The 17,248-nt window shown below is 40.6% G+C and overlaps 1 protein-coding gene across 3 annotated transcripts in view; it reads left to right on the top strand.

Moving 5' to 3' along the window:
- METTL25 (methyltransferase like 25) overlaps window positions 1–16,640 on the top strand; it is a 105,543-nt gene extending 88,903 nt beyond the window's left edge. For 2 of the 3 annotated variants that reach the window (XM_073327623.1, XM_073327622.1), the window contains 3 exons: window positions 13,437–13,511; window positions 14,095–14,166; window positions 16,376–16,640. In XM_073327623.1, the coding sequence (XP_073183724.1) occupies window positions 13,437–13,511; window positions 14,095–14,166; window positions 16,376–16,462 (234 nt within the window). In that variant the 3' untranslated portion in view covers window positions 16,463–16,640. Of the gene's footprint in view, window positions 1–13,436; window positions 13,512–14,094; window positions 14,167–16,375 lie in introns of those variants that run through there. The other variant, XR_012156728.1, reaches the window with a different exon arrangement.
- Window positions 16,641–17,248: the final 608 nt, after the last annotated feature.

Genomic DNA, 17,248 nt, shown 5'->3' with positions numbered 1-17,248 from the left:
CGTCTTTAAAAAGGGGAAGAAGGAGGATCCTGGGAACTACAGGCCAGTCAGCCTCACCTCAGTCCCTGGAAAAATCATGGAACAGGTCCTCAAGGAATCAATTCTGAAGCACTTAGAGGAGAGGAAAGTGATCAGGAACAGTCAGCATGGATTCACCAAGGGCAAGGCATGCCTGACTAATCTAATTGCCTTCTATGACGAGGTAACTGGCTCTGTGGATGAAGGGAAAGCAGTGGACGTGTTGTTCCTTGACTTTAGCAAAGCTTTTGACACGGTCTCCACAGTATTCTTGCCAGCAAGTTAAAGAAGTATGGGCTGAATGAACGGACTATAAGGTGGATAGAAAGCTGGCTAGATTGTCGGGCTCAACGGGTAGTGATCAATGGCTCCATGTCTAGCTGGCAGCCGGTATCAAGTGGAGTGCCCCAGGGGTCGGTCCTGGGGCCGGTTTTGTTCAATATCTTCATAAATGATCTGGAGGATGGTGTGGATTGCACCCTCAGCAAGTTTGCAGATGACACTAAACTGGGAGGAGTGGTAGATACACTGGAGGGTAGGGATAGGATACAGATGGACCTAGACAAATTGGAGGATTGGGCCAAAAGAAATCTGTTGAGGTTCAACAAGGACAAGTGCAGAGTCCTGCACTTAGGACGGAAGAATCCAATGCACCGCTACAGACTAGGGACCGATTGGCTCGGCAGCAGTTCTGCAGAAAAGGACCTACGGGTTACAGTGGACAGGAAGTTGGATATGAGTCAGCAGTGTGCCCTTGTTGCCAAGAAGGCCAATGGCATTTTGGGATGTATAAGTAGGGGCATTGCCAGCAGATCGAGGGACGTGATTGTTCCCCTCTATTCGACATTGGTGAGGCCTCATCTGGAGTACTGTGTCCAGTTTTGGGCCCCACACTACAAGAAGGATGTGGAAAAATTGGAAAGAGTCCTGCGGAGGGCAACAAAAATCATTGGGGGACTGGAACACATGACTTATGAGGAGAGGCTGAGGGAACTGGGGATGTTTAGTCTTCAGAAGAGAAGAATGAGGGGGGATTTGATAGCTGCTTTCAACTACCTGAAAGGGGGTTCCAAAGAAGATGGCTCTAGACTGTTCTCAGTGGGAGCAGATGACAGAAGAAGGAGTAATGGTCTCAAGTTGCAGTGGGGGAGGTTTAGGTTGGATATTAGGAAAAACTTTTTCACTAGGAGGTGGTGAAACACTGGAATGCGTTACCTAGGAAGGTGGTGGAATCTCCTTCCCTAGAAGTTTTTAAGGTCAGGCTTGACAAAGCCCTGGCTGGGATGATTTAGTTGGGGATCGGTCCTGCTTTGAGCAGGGGGTTGGACTAGATGAACTCCTGTGGTCCCTTCCAACCCTGATATTCTATGATTCTATGATATAGAACAGCGGGTAAGAACATAAGAATGGCCATACTGGTTAAGACCAATGGTCTATCAAGACCAGTGTCCTAGCTTCTGACAGTGACCAGTGCCAGATGGGTAATAAGTTGAATGGCAGTGTCAATAGGAAAACCAGAGTAATTCCCTTGCTTTCCCTTTAACTGTGTTGACTTAGGTCTTAGATGACTTGGTATAAATCAAGCCTTTCCTTTCCGCTTTCTATGTAGATACTCAGTGTGGCCTCCATGACCATAGTGACTGAATGCCTCCTTATATAAAACCCATTTTACACACGCTGTCATCTAACATAAATAAACACACCTCCCACATGCTTGAGTTTCAGATCAAGGATGTGGATTCTTTTGCCTGTGCTGAAACTATGCTGGTCAGCCTTCCATAACTTTCTTATTTCATCTGCAGGTATGATAAGCATGCCTCCTGTGTCTTCATTATAGTTCCAAATGAACCATTATTCTGCACAAATATGGAGATATTTCACCTTTATTATTTAAAGTTATGAAGATCAGAAAAGCTGAATAGTGCGGCAGAGATAACAGAATAAGTGGTTAAAGTTATGAAGATCAGAAAAGCTGAATAGTGCGGCAGAGATAACAGAATAAGTGGTTTTTGCTTAATAAATTAACCCCTCATCATTTTCAGCTTCCCGTACTCTTATTTTCCTATCCCCCTTATTTGAGGGTCTTTGTTCTATTGGAGGATACAGTGGTATAGCAACAGGAGACATTCCTTTTGCTCAAGGAATGTGTGTGCTCTACCCTGAGCATTTCCAGCTGGTCATGCTATGGAAGCTTGGACCTAAACTCATGCTCTGAATTGTGCTACCACTGGACTACCATACTGCTATCAATATTAAAATGAAATACTTTAGCCACAGCTGTAGAAGACCAGAGGAATAGATCCAGTTCTGTCTATACTTTAATTCATTATATAACCAGATTATGTTTGTGTAAAAAGTTCTCACAATGGAGGGAGGCAGTAAAAAGATCTAAAATTGGATATTAAATAATTCACAGAGTGTACAGTTTTAGATTAAATCTATGTTATATTACATTTACAAACTTATATTTAAACAAATCTGTGCATGGAGAACAAGTATATATTAATGTGTTTCTGATTCTATAATGACCATCTGTTAATCTTCAAAACTCTGTAAACAAGTGAAGTGTCTAGCTAATCTAACATGCTTGTGGATTGGTTCTCAGTCTTAGGAAGTTACTGTGAGAGATGTGGAGTAAGAGACAGAACATTTTCATACTAGCCATTATCATTCCAAAGCAGGAAGGGCTACATATGAGAGATTTATATGTGGCTAAGAGTCCAAGTAGAAGACGATCAAAAATGGGAAATCCCAAGAAGTCACTTATAAAAGAGGACCGGGAACATTTTGCCATTTTCTCACATTAGTAAAGTCATCTGTATGGCTATATAGTTTGGAATCTGCCCAAAAAATTCGTTATAAATTCTAGCTTGTATGTACAGTTTAGGATAAAAATGTGCTCCTGATTGCCCTGTGAAATTTCTAAATGGTTGTTTCTGCCTTGAATGTTGTTGCATTAGATCCATTTCGTCCTTTGGTGGACAGTCAAGCCTACCACTTCCCTGGGGCTAAAAAATAACCCTAGGGGAGGCACTACATTTGCCTACCTTTTTGTGCAGTTCTGATAGAATGATGGATAGGACAAGGGGAAAAGGCAGTAGTGGAGTGAGGGAGGGTGTGGAGGAGTGAGGATAGTATTTTTCTCAAAGATGGTTTCTTTGTCCTTACACAGTTACTGGTTCTAGTCACATTCACATAGATACACACAATTTTGTAAGAAGAAAGCACCAGCAGTCAGCTAGAAAGAGGAGAGGAAGCCCTTATCTGGCAGAAGCTCTCTTACTTTCTAATTCACCAAATACCCTTTGTCACCTGTGATCGTATGAGGAAGCACTTCTTACTTTCACATTTATGCAGAACAGAGACACCTTGGGTGATTGATGCAGGGACTTATACCAGCTCCTTCCTCCAGAGGAGTGTCCACCTTTCCACTTAAAGGCTTCTTTGATCTTTTAAGAAAGAAAAAGAAACAGAAAGGATGGGTTTTTCTCTCTTTCCAGTTTTGCTACCACTGTCCAGTAAAAAATATTCAAGCTCCCTCTGCAGCCTCAGCAGAAAGCAGGGTAGGGAGTAGGGCTACTTGGAAAAGGGAAGGAAGACAGCTCATTTGCAGGTGCTTTGCTACTCCTGAGCATGCATGGATATGGGTTTTTTGCCTACCAAGCTGACCTTCCACCTCAGTAGGTCAGTCAAGGATACAAGTGTTACTCCTGGGGGAATTCTATGCCAAAAAAATTAAAATTGTGCCACTCAAAATTAAAAATTCTGTCCACAATATTTTAAAATTCTGCAAAATTGTGCATATTTTGTCAAAATAACGCAATATAATCACTCTGGTTTCAATTCTTTCAGTAATTTATTTAAACTACAATACAATGGATGAAGAATGGGAGTGGGGAGCATTGGAGGGAATCCCGAAACCCCCTCTGTCTAATAGTAATGTAGCTAGGTTTGACCCTTTATTTCTAGTTATTAGTCAACAAATATATGCAGCCGTATGCTCAGTGTTACATCATAGGCAACTGAAGAGCAAGTGAGGGCTGGGGAATCAAACTCACAATTTATATTGGCTACTGACCATCTCCAGAAAGGTCAGTAGCAAACAGTTCCTGGAGCACATTTTGATAGGAAATTCTTTCTGTTCAAAAATTTAGACCAGCTCTAATCACGAAAGCACCATAAGCATTTATAAAGCCATACTGTCCTTTACATCCCTCTGGCAATGTGAAGAAGTCTTAAAACTTTTACACCTGTTTTATACTCCTCGGGGAACTCACAAAGACAATGAGAACAATTCACTAAGCAGGCAGGCTGCTACATTCTGCTCTGCCGGAGGGGACAGAGCCTGCTCCATGCCTACCTCCTCAGAAATACCTTGAAGCCCTGCCCCTCCATGCTGAGCATGCTGCAATAGTGAGGAAGAGAGTGTCTTTCTGTCTGTCTCTCTCTCACACACTTGCACAACTGCCCAGCCCCTCTCCCACCCCTCCTGACAGTGATTTACATCTTTACCGGCTGCTCTGGACACTCAAGCCAACCTGCCTGTGCTGCCGGGGAGGGGCTCATGAACACTTTTGCCGCTTCCCATTGCTTTCCTGTCATAAGTAATTTTTCTGCGGGGAAGCAAAGGAATCTGCAGGGAACATGAATTCTGCACACGTGCAGTGACACAGAATTCCCACAGGAGTAAAGTGTTCGTACATGCCTCAGAAAACCTGAAACAGGACTCGGACATTCTCAGGTAAATTAAAAATTAGTTATTTTGCAAATATATTTCATTGTTACTTTTACTTTTAACAATTCATAATCTATTTAAGCTAAACTATTCCTACCCTAAATAGGTAGCATGTTCACCCCAGCCCAATATAAAGGAATACAGCAAATGGCTTCAAGTGTAATAAAACTTGCTATGGCAGAACTCTCAAGATCTTCTTATAATTTAGTTTTATGAATTTGTCATTTTCGTATCATGTATTTTTAAAGCTCTCTCATGATAGCCTATGTTTTAGTGTGCATAAAACATAATGGGCCAAATTCAGTGCTGATATATACTCCAGGTTTACCACTAAATTGTCCAAGTTAATATGTTTAAAGAGAGTAACAAGCTCAGTTTCTAGTATTTCTGTCCTAGATGGACATCTAAATATGAAAATCTGGAACCTTTTGGTAGTAATGTAATGGTAGGTACCCCCATGTTATTTATAGAAAATGATTGAAAATATCTATTCTTTAATTGTTTTATATCAATACAGTAACACTGATTAATGCAAAAAGATTAAATTTTATTTAAATCCATTTTTCAACCTTCTTTGCACCCAATGTCTTAGCACCATTGCTATTTTTTATACTCTTCAGGGCTTCTTTGTGGCAGCCTGAACTCATGCAAGAGTTAAGTCATTCAAGTATAAATTCTATATAGAGATAGCTTTGTCAATTGATATTCCACCTACAGAGAAAAGGTATTAAATAATCACCTTGAATCCATCTTTTCACCACATCCAAGCATACAAGCTACTGTATTAGGTATAGCTAACTTTTTCACTGAGGATGGTTACTTTGTCTTGTAGTCAAAATATTTCACACAGAATTTAACAACTCCTCCAGAAGTATCCAGTTAAATATGTACTATGGAGATTCAGTAGCAATTCCACAGTTTAGTCTGTGTTATCTTAAGAGTGTGTGTGTTTGTATATATTGCTGTAAGTTTGATTGATTTTCTAAATCCATAGTGCTGCATCAAAAATGTTGGCTGTGCCTAAAATTTTTCATTTTCAGTTTTGCACAATATGTTAGTGGTGTTTAAATGAATGGCACAGCAGTAAATTGCATACCTGGAAACAATAACCCTGCAGCAAAGACATTTTCCTCTCTTTAAAAATAATTTAAAGAGCTCTGATATTTGTTATGTTGCATCTAGAAAGTCAGAACGAAAAATATTCTGAATCTCCTGATGCTTTTTTATTTTATTTTTAGCTTTTTTATGCAGCACATAACGAGAAATGTTTATCATCGCATAACCTGCTGTCTTTTATTATTCTTATGATATGGGATGCTTTTTATTGGTACAGCCCTTCATTTGTGCGGTATATAGAGCAGTAGTACTTTTAATCTGTACAATAAAACAAGCTTGTTATTTTTATTAACATTCTTTGAAGGAATGGAATGCCATTCATTTTTAAAAGAATGCTTATATTGTAATAATTTCACTGGTACATTTCTTTTATGATCATTAATTTGAGTCAGGATATGGGTATTCTCAAGGGGACTTGATGTTCATTGGTCTTGCAGTGAATTTTTAAGATATTTAGGCTTAGTTAAAATTACTATTCCAATTTTGCTACATTAAGATTGTGCCTTTGTGAATTGCAGAGTATTTCATTTTTCAGTGGTAAAACTAACTAGATTATGACTGATACTGTGTAGATAATACGTTGATCATTCTGTTAATTAGAATTCATTATCATTTTGTCTTACAAAAATGTATCCAAAGCAATTTTTGTCATTTCCTTGAACATATTTTTAGACAGTTGATACATGTCTTGTTTTTACCAGCATCACCAGAGCGACACACAGTCTATAGCCTCCTGGCTGGGGCAGACAATAATGAACAGTGCATATTCTCTGGCCCTCAGGGTGGGGAAGAGCAACAAATAGTCTATAGCCACAACCTCCTGGCTGTGGCAGACAGTAGTTAGCAGTCTACAGGCCTGAGGGCCTAAAGTGAGCATGCAGCCAATACCTAGCTATGGGGTTGGCAGCGAAGGGGGAAGAATAGGGGGACCCAGGTCCACCCTACTCCACCAGATCCCAGCCCAGGGCCCTACCAGTGGCATGTGATCCCACCACTGTGTCAGCAGGGACCCTCCCAAAACACACTGATGGCAGCTGCAGCAACACAACCAGACTAAAGTCTGGTTTTCCCTGGGCTACTTCCTACCTGTACCTCTTCATAGGCCCCCATTGCTCATGGGCCCCCAGTCTCCTCTGAGTACTCAGCAGCTGGCAGTCCCAGCAGCTCCTCAGGGTACTCGACTGGCAGCAGTCCCGGCAGCTCCTCAGAATACTCAACTGGTGGCAGTCATAGAATCATAGAATATCAGGGTTGGAAGGGACCTCAGGAGGTCATCTAGTCCAACCCCCTGCTCAAAGCAGGACCGATCCCCAATTAAATCATCCCAGCCAGGGCTTTGTGAAGCCTGACCTTAAAAACTTCTAAGGAAGGAGATTCCACCACCTCCCTAGGTAACACATTCCAGTATTTCACCACCCTCCTAGTGAAAAAGTTTTTCCTAATATCCAACCTAAATCTCCCCCACTGCAACTTGAGACCATTACTCTTTGTCCTATCATCCGCTACCACTGAGAATAGTCTAGATCCATCCTCTTTGGAACCCCCTTTCAGGTAGTTGAAAGCGGCTATCAAATCCCCCCTCATTCTTCTCTTCCGCAGACTAAACAATCCCAGTTCCCTCAGCCTCTCCTCATAAGTCATGTGTTCCAGTCCCCTAATAATTTTTGTTGCCCACCGCTGGACGTTTTCCAATTTTTCCACGTCCTTCTTGTAGCGTGGGGCCCAAAACTGGACACAGTACTCCAGATGAAGCCGTACCAATGTTGAATAGAGGGGAACGATCACGTCCCTCGATCTGCTAGCAATGCCCCTACTTATACATCCCAAAATGCCATTGGCCTTCTTGGCAACAATGGCACACTGTTGACTTATATCCAGCTTCTCGTCCACTGTAACCCGTAGGTCCTTTTCTGCAGAACTGCTGCCTAGTCATTTGGTCCCTCGTCTGTAGCGGTGCACGGGATTCTTCCGTCCTAAGTGCAGGACTCTGCACTAGTCCTTGAACCTAATCAGATTTCTTTTGGCCCAATCCTCTAATTTGTCTAGGGCCCTCTGTATCCTATCCCTACCCTCCAGCATATCTACCTCTCCTCCCAGTCTAGTGTTATCTGCAAATTGCTGAAGATGCAATCCACACCATCCTCCAAATCATTAATGCCACATCTTGCTCCTGACTCCTGTCTTAAACCCCAGCCTAGCTTGACTTTGGTACCTGTCTTCTTACTCAGCTTGGTAGCTAGTCCTGACTCCTACCTTTGACGCTGGCCCAGCTTGGCCCTGGTACCCATCTCCTGACTTGGGTTGGTAACTTGTCTCAACTCCTGCCTTCAATTCCCACCCAGCAGACTGCTGGCCTGGCCACCTACACCCCAGATATAACAGTCTCATACTTTGTTAACATGAGCCAATGATCCATGTCAGATAAGTCTATATTTCAAAAGATACTGGGTTCAGTCCTGTATCAGTTATCAGCATATTGTTTATTCTATAATTGATACTGTGGTTTCATGCATTTGTTTCTGTGGAAATTATGTTCCTTTCTAAATTAGTGTCAAAAGGAAGAAATAGTTTAATTTCAGTGTGTTCCGTTTCCTATAGTATTAAGTACAGATTTACATGTTAAGGCCATTGTAAGACCAAGTATTTAAGGCTGGAAATTATGAAGAAGCCTAAGGGAATTGGGTGCCCAAATCCCAATAAGCTTCTTTAAAAATCCCGGCCTTAAATTTATTAGGCCAGATAATGTCTCTATATGGAAATGCCTACATAGGGGCTGGGAAACTACGGGAGGTTCTCTTCATGGACTTCCCTCTGAATTCATCCATGGTTTGTTCTCTTGTAGAAGAAATCGGGGTCCAGCCCACACACCCAGTAGATCCTTTGACATCCGGTGGACCTTGGAGTCCAGTGGGGAGCATCCAGATGGAGGCCCTCTGTCTTCATGATTCTATGCTGACCTGTGTCTTGCAGGTGCTCCAGCCATATACCAACATTAATGTAATGTTAAATAATCTTTAATGCCATTGGCAACATTAATTTCCATATGGCATTTTTCACTAGTTGCACCAGAGTGACAATGTGTACACTCCTTTCCCTCCCCTGCCCCCTGACAATCTGTCACTCTAACTTGCTGGCCTGCTCCTTTCCCATGCATGACTCTTTGGACCTATGGAGAGCATGCCAGAAGAATGAGAGGGATCGTGCTATACAGGTAGCTGACCTCCTATCTCTTCTGCATGGAGAGGGGGAGATCAACATATTGGAAGGTCCTCTCTGCTGATTTTTCACTCACTGGAGAACAATGGCTTGAATGTTCCAAATGACCTTTGCAGTTAATTTGACTCATATATGACCCTTTCAAAACTGCATGTTGCACATTGGCAGTGAGATATTTTGCATGCGGTTTTTCATTAAACTTGTAAAGGGTGTAACTAAGGCAGGCTGTGCTATGCATGCATCGATGACAAACTTAGCTGCACAGTGAAATACGTACTGAAGATGTGCATGGGAAAAGGGAGAAGCCCTTAGACTCTGTGGAGCTTGTCAGGACCAAGGAGTTATGAAGGGCTGCTTTATGATTTGTATGAAGTTTCATGGGAAAGAGATTCTGTCCTAAAAGAAAAGGAGTACTTGTGGCACCTTGGAGACTAACCAATTTATTTGAGCATAAGCTTTCGTGAGCCACGAAAGCTTATGCTCAAATAAATTGGTTAGTCTCCAAGGTGCCACAAGTACTCCTTTTCTTTTTGCGAATACAGACTAACACGACTGTTACTCTGAAACCTAGATTCTGTCCTGTAGCTTTCCTAAGATGCTTAGGATAGGATGTTCGATAGTGTCTGTCCAAAAACTTCCTGGTTAGGTAATTTAGATACCAATTTTTTTGTAAAACCAACATAGCTTCAAAAATCTGGAAGTTAAATGCCTTAGTTTTGTGGGTGGTTGTTTTTAATGTTAAAATTAGGAAATTCCAGACAAAAACTATGTTGAGAACATTATGACCTATACAATTAAACAGTCAAGGGAGGAAATTCCAAAATAACAACTGTACACTTTACTCTCCCTCTCCTTGTCTATAAGTGTATGGTAATCTTTAATTACATGATTGCAGAGTATTTCTCAAGATGTATAACATGATTTTTTTTTACTTTGAAAAACAAATGTATAGCATCTCGTGATTTTCTTTTTTTAATGCTTCTACTTTCTTTGTCATAATGCAGCATAACTTCAGCAGCCTTACATTTAACCACCTAGCCTTGTGTGTCCTGAGAGGCTATTACATACCTAGCTCCTACTACTTTTGTGCTTCCCCACTCTCACTTTAAACTTATTACCATTTCAGCACCTGCCCCCTGTCCTTTGTTTGTGTTTCCCCAGATTAGATTCCAGTGATGATGGAATCTGTGAAATTGATCGCTGCCTTACATTTTTAAAGAAAGAGAAAACAGACTTCACAATCCACTGACATATGCCAAAATATTGTCAGTTGTCATGGATTTTTTTACAAGCAGCGCTGGGCTTGGAATTTAGCTGTAGGGTATTTGTTTTTATATTGGATTGTTTCATTTTAAGAAAATGTAGTGCAGAGTAATGAATTAATCAGATTAGACCAATGGTGGCACTTGGCACTTAAGCACTTGGCCATGGTCCATGGAGAGCTGTTCTCCTCCTTGTTTCCAGTTGCTACATTGCATTAAAAGAATCTAAAAGTATATCAACTACTTTCCTACTACTACATTTGTAATTATGTAATGGCTATAGTTACTACATGATTGTGAATGGGAGGGAAGGTGGACCACACTCACTGTAAGAGGAAGTATCCATGACTTCTATTAAAATGTTGTTCATGGTATAAAAAAAATTGGAGAGTATGAAATTATTATTAATGTATGTCCTTCAGTCTGCCAACAACATGAGTCTTATCGGCCTGTTTTTCATCTTCTCACACAAACATCTTCATACTGCCTTCCACAATGTTCCTTACATGTGTAACGCTCACCTTGAGTTAATCTGTAATGCTGATACCCGTTCCTTTAAATCTCCCCTCAAGACCACAGTGCTAATAAGAAATGATCCAATAGCTAGATTGAGTGGAATAAAGATGAGGTTAGTTGGCAATTTATCCACCTATAACCATAAGATTTGGGGGGTAAATACATATGTATGTATATGGAATATGCATAGGATTGTATCATTGTTCTGTGTCATTTATCTTCAGGATCAGGATTGTTTCTTCATAGACATTTGTACAGTACCTGGCACAATGGCGCCATGTCCCTGATTAGAACTTCTCAGTACTCATATAAGAAAATATCAAGCAGTAATAAATGGCACGTATTGTTACATTGTGTCATGTTATCTTAAGAGGAAGAGAAAAGGGGATCATGGTTTTGGTACGGATATTTGTGCACAGTGAATGGTTCTCTCACTTGAGAATCAAGACTTTGTATTCTGGGCAGTAAAATAAGAAAGCACATCTCTGTTTATCTAAAATCCCCTGCTCATTCTCCTACCACAGAGCACTACTGGATGTGTCTCCTTGGCAACAGCTGTTCTAGGGAAATGGTGGAGGATTACATAATGGTGTTGACAGTCTGGGGAAATTAAAGATCTGTGGCTTTCTTTTTTCAGAGGAAGGGTGCAAGAACCACATGTACAAAATCACATTATTTTCAATAGTGCATTAAAACTTAAAGTAACATGAATATATCCCAAAACCAACTAAAATGTGTGAATTTGTGGAGGGAGAGGACGGAAGAGACTCTGGCCACAGTGCAGTCTTCCTGTATTGCCTGAGAATGTTAGGAGCACACTCCAGTTCTTTCAGAATTGGAGACTTTAGAAAGAATTGGCAAGTGCAGCTGGCATACTCTTTGGGCTTGTCTACACTAACCGGGGGATTGACGAGCGGCGATCGATGCATCAGCGGTCGATTTAGCGGGTCTAATGAAGACCCGTGGCTAAATCAACCACAGATCGCTCTCCCGTCGAGTCCTGTACTCCACCAGATTGAGAAGAGTAGGGGGAGTCGATGGGAGAGCATCTCCCGTCGACATCGCATAGTGTGGACCCCGCGATAAGTAGGTCTAAGCTACGTCGATTTGAGTTACGCTAGTCACGTAACTCAAATTGTGTAGCTTAGATCGAATTTCCCCTGTAGTGAAGACAAGGCCTTTGTTTCCTTTGGTGATTTGCATTCAGAGTATAATGTCCAAATATCACAGAATAATATGGTCTCTATATTCATATAATATTTTTCATATTTTGAGCACACAACTTTTTACACTTGCAACTCTGAGAACCGTGTGTAGAATAAACACAGTAGTGTGCACAAATCAAGTAGTTAGAAATGCTGTTAGATGTGCATATGTAATTCAGACCCTGTGCATGTGAAAAATGCACATGATAACTTGCTCATGTGTAACTGTGGCTGCTGTATTGAGCTTCCTTTGAGAATTTGGACCCAGATGACCGGACTCCTCCCCTCTCACTGCCCAGAGCTCTCCTTGGTCCCAGCTGGGAGGCAGCCCCACTCCATCCTGGAAGGATCCCCTAGGTAGGATCCTGCATTCCCCCAGTCCCACTCCTCCCCTGCAGGATCCTGCAGCCACCTGCTTTTCTTCTCCTAATCCCATGGTATTCTCCATAGCTGTCCCCCATCTCCAGTTTTCAGTGGGAGGGCTTCCCCAGAGCGCTTATCTTCATAAACTCATTCTTCCTGCACTAAAAGAACAGTTCCTGCACTGTGGGGGATGTTAAGCCATTACTGCCAAACTTGGAATAGGGGCCAGCCCAGTTGTGCCCCAGCTTCCCTATGGCTGCTGTCTGTAACACAAGCAGCATAATGGCCTCTAGTAGCCAAAGGGGAAAGCTGCACGTGTCTCAGGCAAAATTCCAGAGCTGCCTGTGTCTTCTCACCAAAACCAGCCCCAAACTGCAGCACCTGCAATATTACAGGCATTGGCAACACTGCACCAGGCAGTCTCCTGAAGGAGAAGGAAGCTGCGGAAAATTACAAGTGAGAAAAAGTAATATGGAAGTATTATAGTTATTTCACAGAGGGATAACCTGGAACACAGAGAAAGTGTGTGACTTCTCCAGGGCCTGACAGCGAGTAAGTGGCAGAACCAGGAATAAAACCCAAGAGTCCTGACTCCTACTCCTTTTACTCTGACATATCATATGCCCCCCCTTGGCTTTTTAAGTGAGCCCTTTTGTACTTCTTGGTAAAAATTGATGTGAAATATCCACTGTAAGAAATAGGAACATTACTTCCACTTCAGTGTATAGTGCTCATTTAAGAATGGTTTCATGCTTCTGAATAATGAATATATCTGAATATTTCATGTTAGGGAAAAGGCTAAAGTTGATCGAAGAATTCAGGTAATTGAGAACAGAAAAATGGCTCATTATAAGCCTTAGAAAAGTACTCCTATAACAAACAAAACTAAAGTTCATTTGACATCACTCTTAATTAGAAAGAATAATATTGTTTCAGAATTTGCCTTGGCTAGGTAATAGGAATGGCTTTAATTGTTGTCATCCATTTTTTTTCCCCCTGTTGCAGCTCCCAGACAGCTGTATAATGGATTACTATGAAAAATACAAGCATAGAATGAATGAGCTGGAAGCGTTTAATATGGTAAAAACAAAGGATTAAAAACATTACCTTGTATATATGTGCTAGTCCAGAATAGAACCGTGTTGAATTTTATGTGGTGGTGGACCGTCTTATTTTGTGATATACTGTCTTACTTCGAGGATATCCTATTCCAGAGCTATATTGGGTGTCAGTAAAATAATAACGAGAACACATGGAAGGTTCTTTTTCAAGGGGGATTATGAATGAGAAGAAAGAAATGTCAGACTCCTTTTGAAACTGGATTGGTCTCCATGAAGTTATTTCACAAAAAATCTTCTAAAAAATTATTCCCCTATTCAAGAGCTTTCTGCCACTTATAGTATGATTTGCATATTAGATTATGCCTCAGAGCCAGCCAGATAAAATACTTTCCCTGCTCATAACATTCCATGGACTTTTGATCTTTACTAGATTTTTCTGAAAATGTCAGAGAGGGAAGAACTGGCAAGGTGGCACTTGTAAAGGTTTTGCTCAAGAAAATGATTCACCTTCCTAGAAGTGTTTCTGGGGGACAGAGTTGTCTTTTTAGTAGTATGTTGGCTTACTTTCCTAAAGCCATGATCGTGTCTAACCTGTCTTTCAGTTGAAAGTTGTTCTGGCTCCCTGTATAGAAGTTTTATTACTTCTGGATCGTCTTTGCTACCTCAAAGAGAAGGTGTGTTTTCTTCATATTTTATGTTACCTGAAGTCTGTTTATTTTAACCAAATTATTTACTGAGCACCAAAGAGTCCCTGTTGTAGACTTACTATTCTCATCATTGTTGCAAAAATTTAACTATTAATTCCATCTTTGTCTAAACATATGCCCAGCAGATGTTTTTTTATTATTATTTTAAGCAAAGCTGCAACAGTAAAGTTTATGTTCTTTTAATTGTATGGTAATTACTAATCAGTAGACGGTAAAAAAAAAATTTAAACCCTTACAAATCTTATTCCATACCAAGTATTGGTATATTAATCATTGAAAGTAATACTGGAAGTACTAAACAAACGTTACCCTGTGTATACTAGAGCTTTCAACTAATGATATTTTAAGGACTGATCTGCTGCCCACTGATCTCAATGGCAGTCTTTCTGTGGACTTCAGTGGGCTTTGGATCATGTCCAAAATGCACATGGATTATTTTTATCCCTACTTACTTAAGATATATAATGAAAGAAAGATTTTTTTCAGTTATATAATCAATTGAGTTGTACCTGACTAGCATATAGCACATCTGAACTGGCCAAATACAGATCTGGTGTACAGTAAGCTGGTGCAACTACTCTGACTTCCATTGAATTACACCACTAAGTCTCAGCTTGTCCTAATTAACTCAAAAGTAATTATCATACTTATGCTGTTCCAGTAAAACATTTTCCATCCAATAGTAATTTGTTAAGACTGTTATAGTGGTTTCTTTGAAGCTTCTACTGTGGGCTATATTCAAAATAAAGTTTTGTGACCTTTTCATATTAAACCCATTTGTGTGAGCAGCTCTTTTTTCCACTATAAACTTTTCATTTTAATAGCTTCGTTTTATCATAAGGAAAGTTTTGTTTTATTCTCTTCTACAGTACACTTGGAGCAAATGAGTTGTAATAAATGTTTGGTTTTGTTCTAACCGGTATTTTTACAGAGGGAGGCATTTCTGAAATATCTAATGATGTATTTCCCAAATTCCAACTAACTATAAATCATGAAGAGATCTGTATATTTCCCAAACTGGGAAATCAGACCTTCTGCAGTTAGCACTGATTTACCTTCTCTAAATTTAATATACCCATAGATTTAATCTTGCACTGGTTACTCCTGAGGGAATTCTGCGCTACTTCACACTGCAGAATTCATGTTCCCTGTAGATTTCTTTGCCCCCCCCCCCGAAAATGATAGGGAAGCAAAGGGAAGATGCAAGAGCAGTCATGCACTTCTCCCCAACAGTACAGGCATGTCGATTCCAGTGCCGGGAGCAGCCAGTGGAGAGATAAATCACCCTGGGGCTGGGGATGCCCATGGGAATAGTTGAGGGGGGAGCATTGTGGAGTCATGTGCCACTGCTCCCCATTGCTGTGAGCACAGAGCTGCCGAGTGAGGGAGTGTGCCGTCCGGCTTGCTGACACCTGAATCCCCCATACATGGATCCTGCTGGGCTGAGCCTGCCTGCCCACTCCTGGTGCACCTGTTGCAGAGGGCAGGGCCCCAGGGTGTTTCAGGGTCAGTGTCGGGTGCAGCCTCACCACTGAGTACCTGGCCCAGGGAAGAGGGGACTACAGGGTGATCTCCTACTCAATGCAGCCAGTGGTCTGTGCTCCCCACTGCCATGCTGGAACCTCCACATTTATGTATTGACAAATATAATTTGCTGAATTTTAAAATATTGTGCACAGAAATTTTTTTTTTTGGTGCATACTTTAATTTTTTGGTGCAGAATTCCCTCAGGAGTAACTAGTAGACTCACAAATTGTATTTTTCTAGACAAGATGAAATAGAAATTATAGAAACCATACAAAGTGTTAGGGCCAAATCCAAGTCAACTTACTCATGTAAGAAATCTCATTAACTGCAGTGGTACTATTTGAATGAGTAAAGTTAGTAGGATTTTGTCTTTAATTTCACTGCTTGTAATTCATAAAAGAAAAGATCTGTACAGTGAGTGGTAGACCCACATGACAATATGTAAGAAATAATTTAAAGGCTTTAAACCACAGATTGTTTTTCTTTTCATAAGCATTATTTTGTGAGTTCACAACTGTTTCATGTATTGCATAAAAGTTAGAGTTTCCTTTTTTTGCCGTTTTGTATTTCAAAATATGGACCCATTCCCATATCTCAGCTTTTAAGTCAAACACATTTTTATGTGCTTTAATCATGTATCATTTTACAGGACAACATTACCTGGTCTGGACTGGTGAAGTTATTTGATCCTGTGAAATCCCCCAGATGCTATGCAGTTGTTGCTCTGAAGAAATAGAAGTGTGTTCAAGTTGAAGCAAATTGCTAGATAGTTCACTGCTCTAGGTCTGATACTGTTGTTACTTTTGACCCCCATGTTTATTTTGTTGTTATTTTAAGTTATTATCTAAGTACTTCAGTGATATATTATGTAACCATCTTGTTTTTACTTGAAAAATAAAGCATTAAGTATGAATCATGAGAAATATATCCAAAGTAAAATTGAAGTCATTTTATATTTCAACATGTCCTGGTCTAATTTATTAAAGTAATGTTAAGCATCTGATTTTCCCAGAAAAATTCAGAGACCCATATTGTGAGATTATTTTTAAAGCAGAACTCTATTGATGGTAATATCTTAAAAACTGATGGGATAGTATAGCTCAGAATTATGGGGACATGCCCATTCTCTTAGAATCATAGAACTGGAAGGGACCTCGAGAGGTCGTCTAGTCCGGTCTGAACTCATTGCAGAATTAAGTATTATCTAGGCCATCCCTGACAGGTATTTGTCTAATCTGCTTTTAAAAATCCCCAATGATGGAGATTCCACAGCCTCTGTGGTCAATTTATTCCAGTGCTTAACCACCCTGACAGGAAGTTTTTCCTAATGTCTAACCTAAAATCACCCTTACTGCAATTTAAGCCTGTTGCTTCTTGTCCTATCCTCAGAGGTTAAGGAGAACAATTTTTCTCCCTCCTCCTTGGAACAACCTTTTATGTACTTGAAGACTGTTACCATGTCCCCTCTCAGTCTTCTCTTCTTCAGACTAAACAAACCCAGTTTTTTCAATCTTCCCTTATA

The sequence above is a fragment of the Lepidochelys kempii genome, chromosome 1 (assembly GCF_965140265.1).
Source record: "Lepidochelys kempii isolate rLepKem1 chromosome 1, rLepKem1.hap2, whole genome shotgun sequence".
Lineage (NCBI taxonomy): Eukaryota > Metazoa > Chordata > Testudines > Cheloniidae > Lepidochelys > Lepidochelys kempii.
Note: the sequence above shows the minus strand (reverse complement) of the source record. Positions and strands in the feature narration are given on the sequence as shown.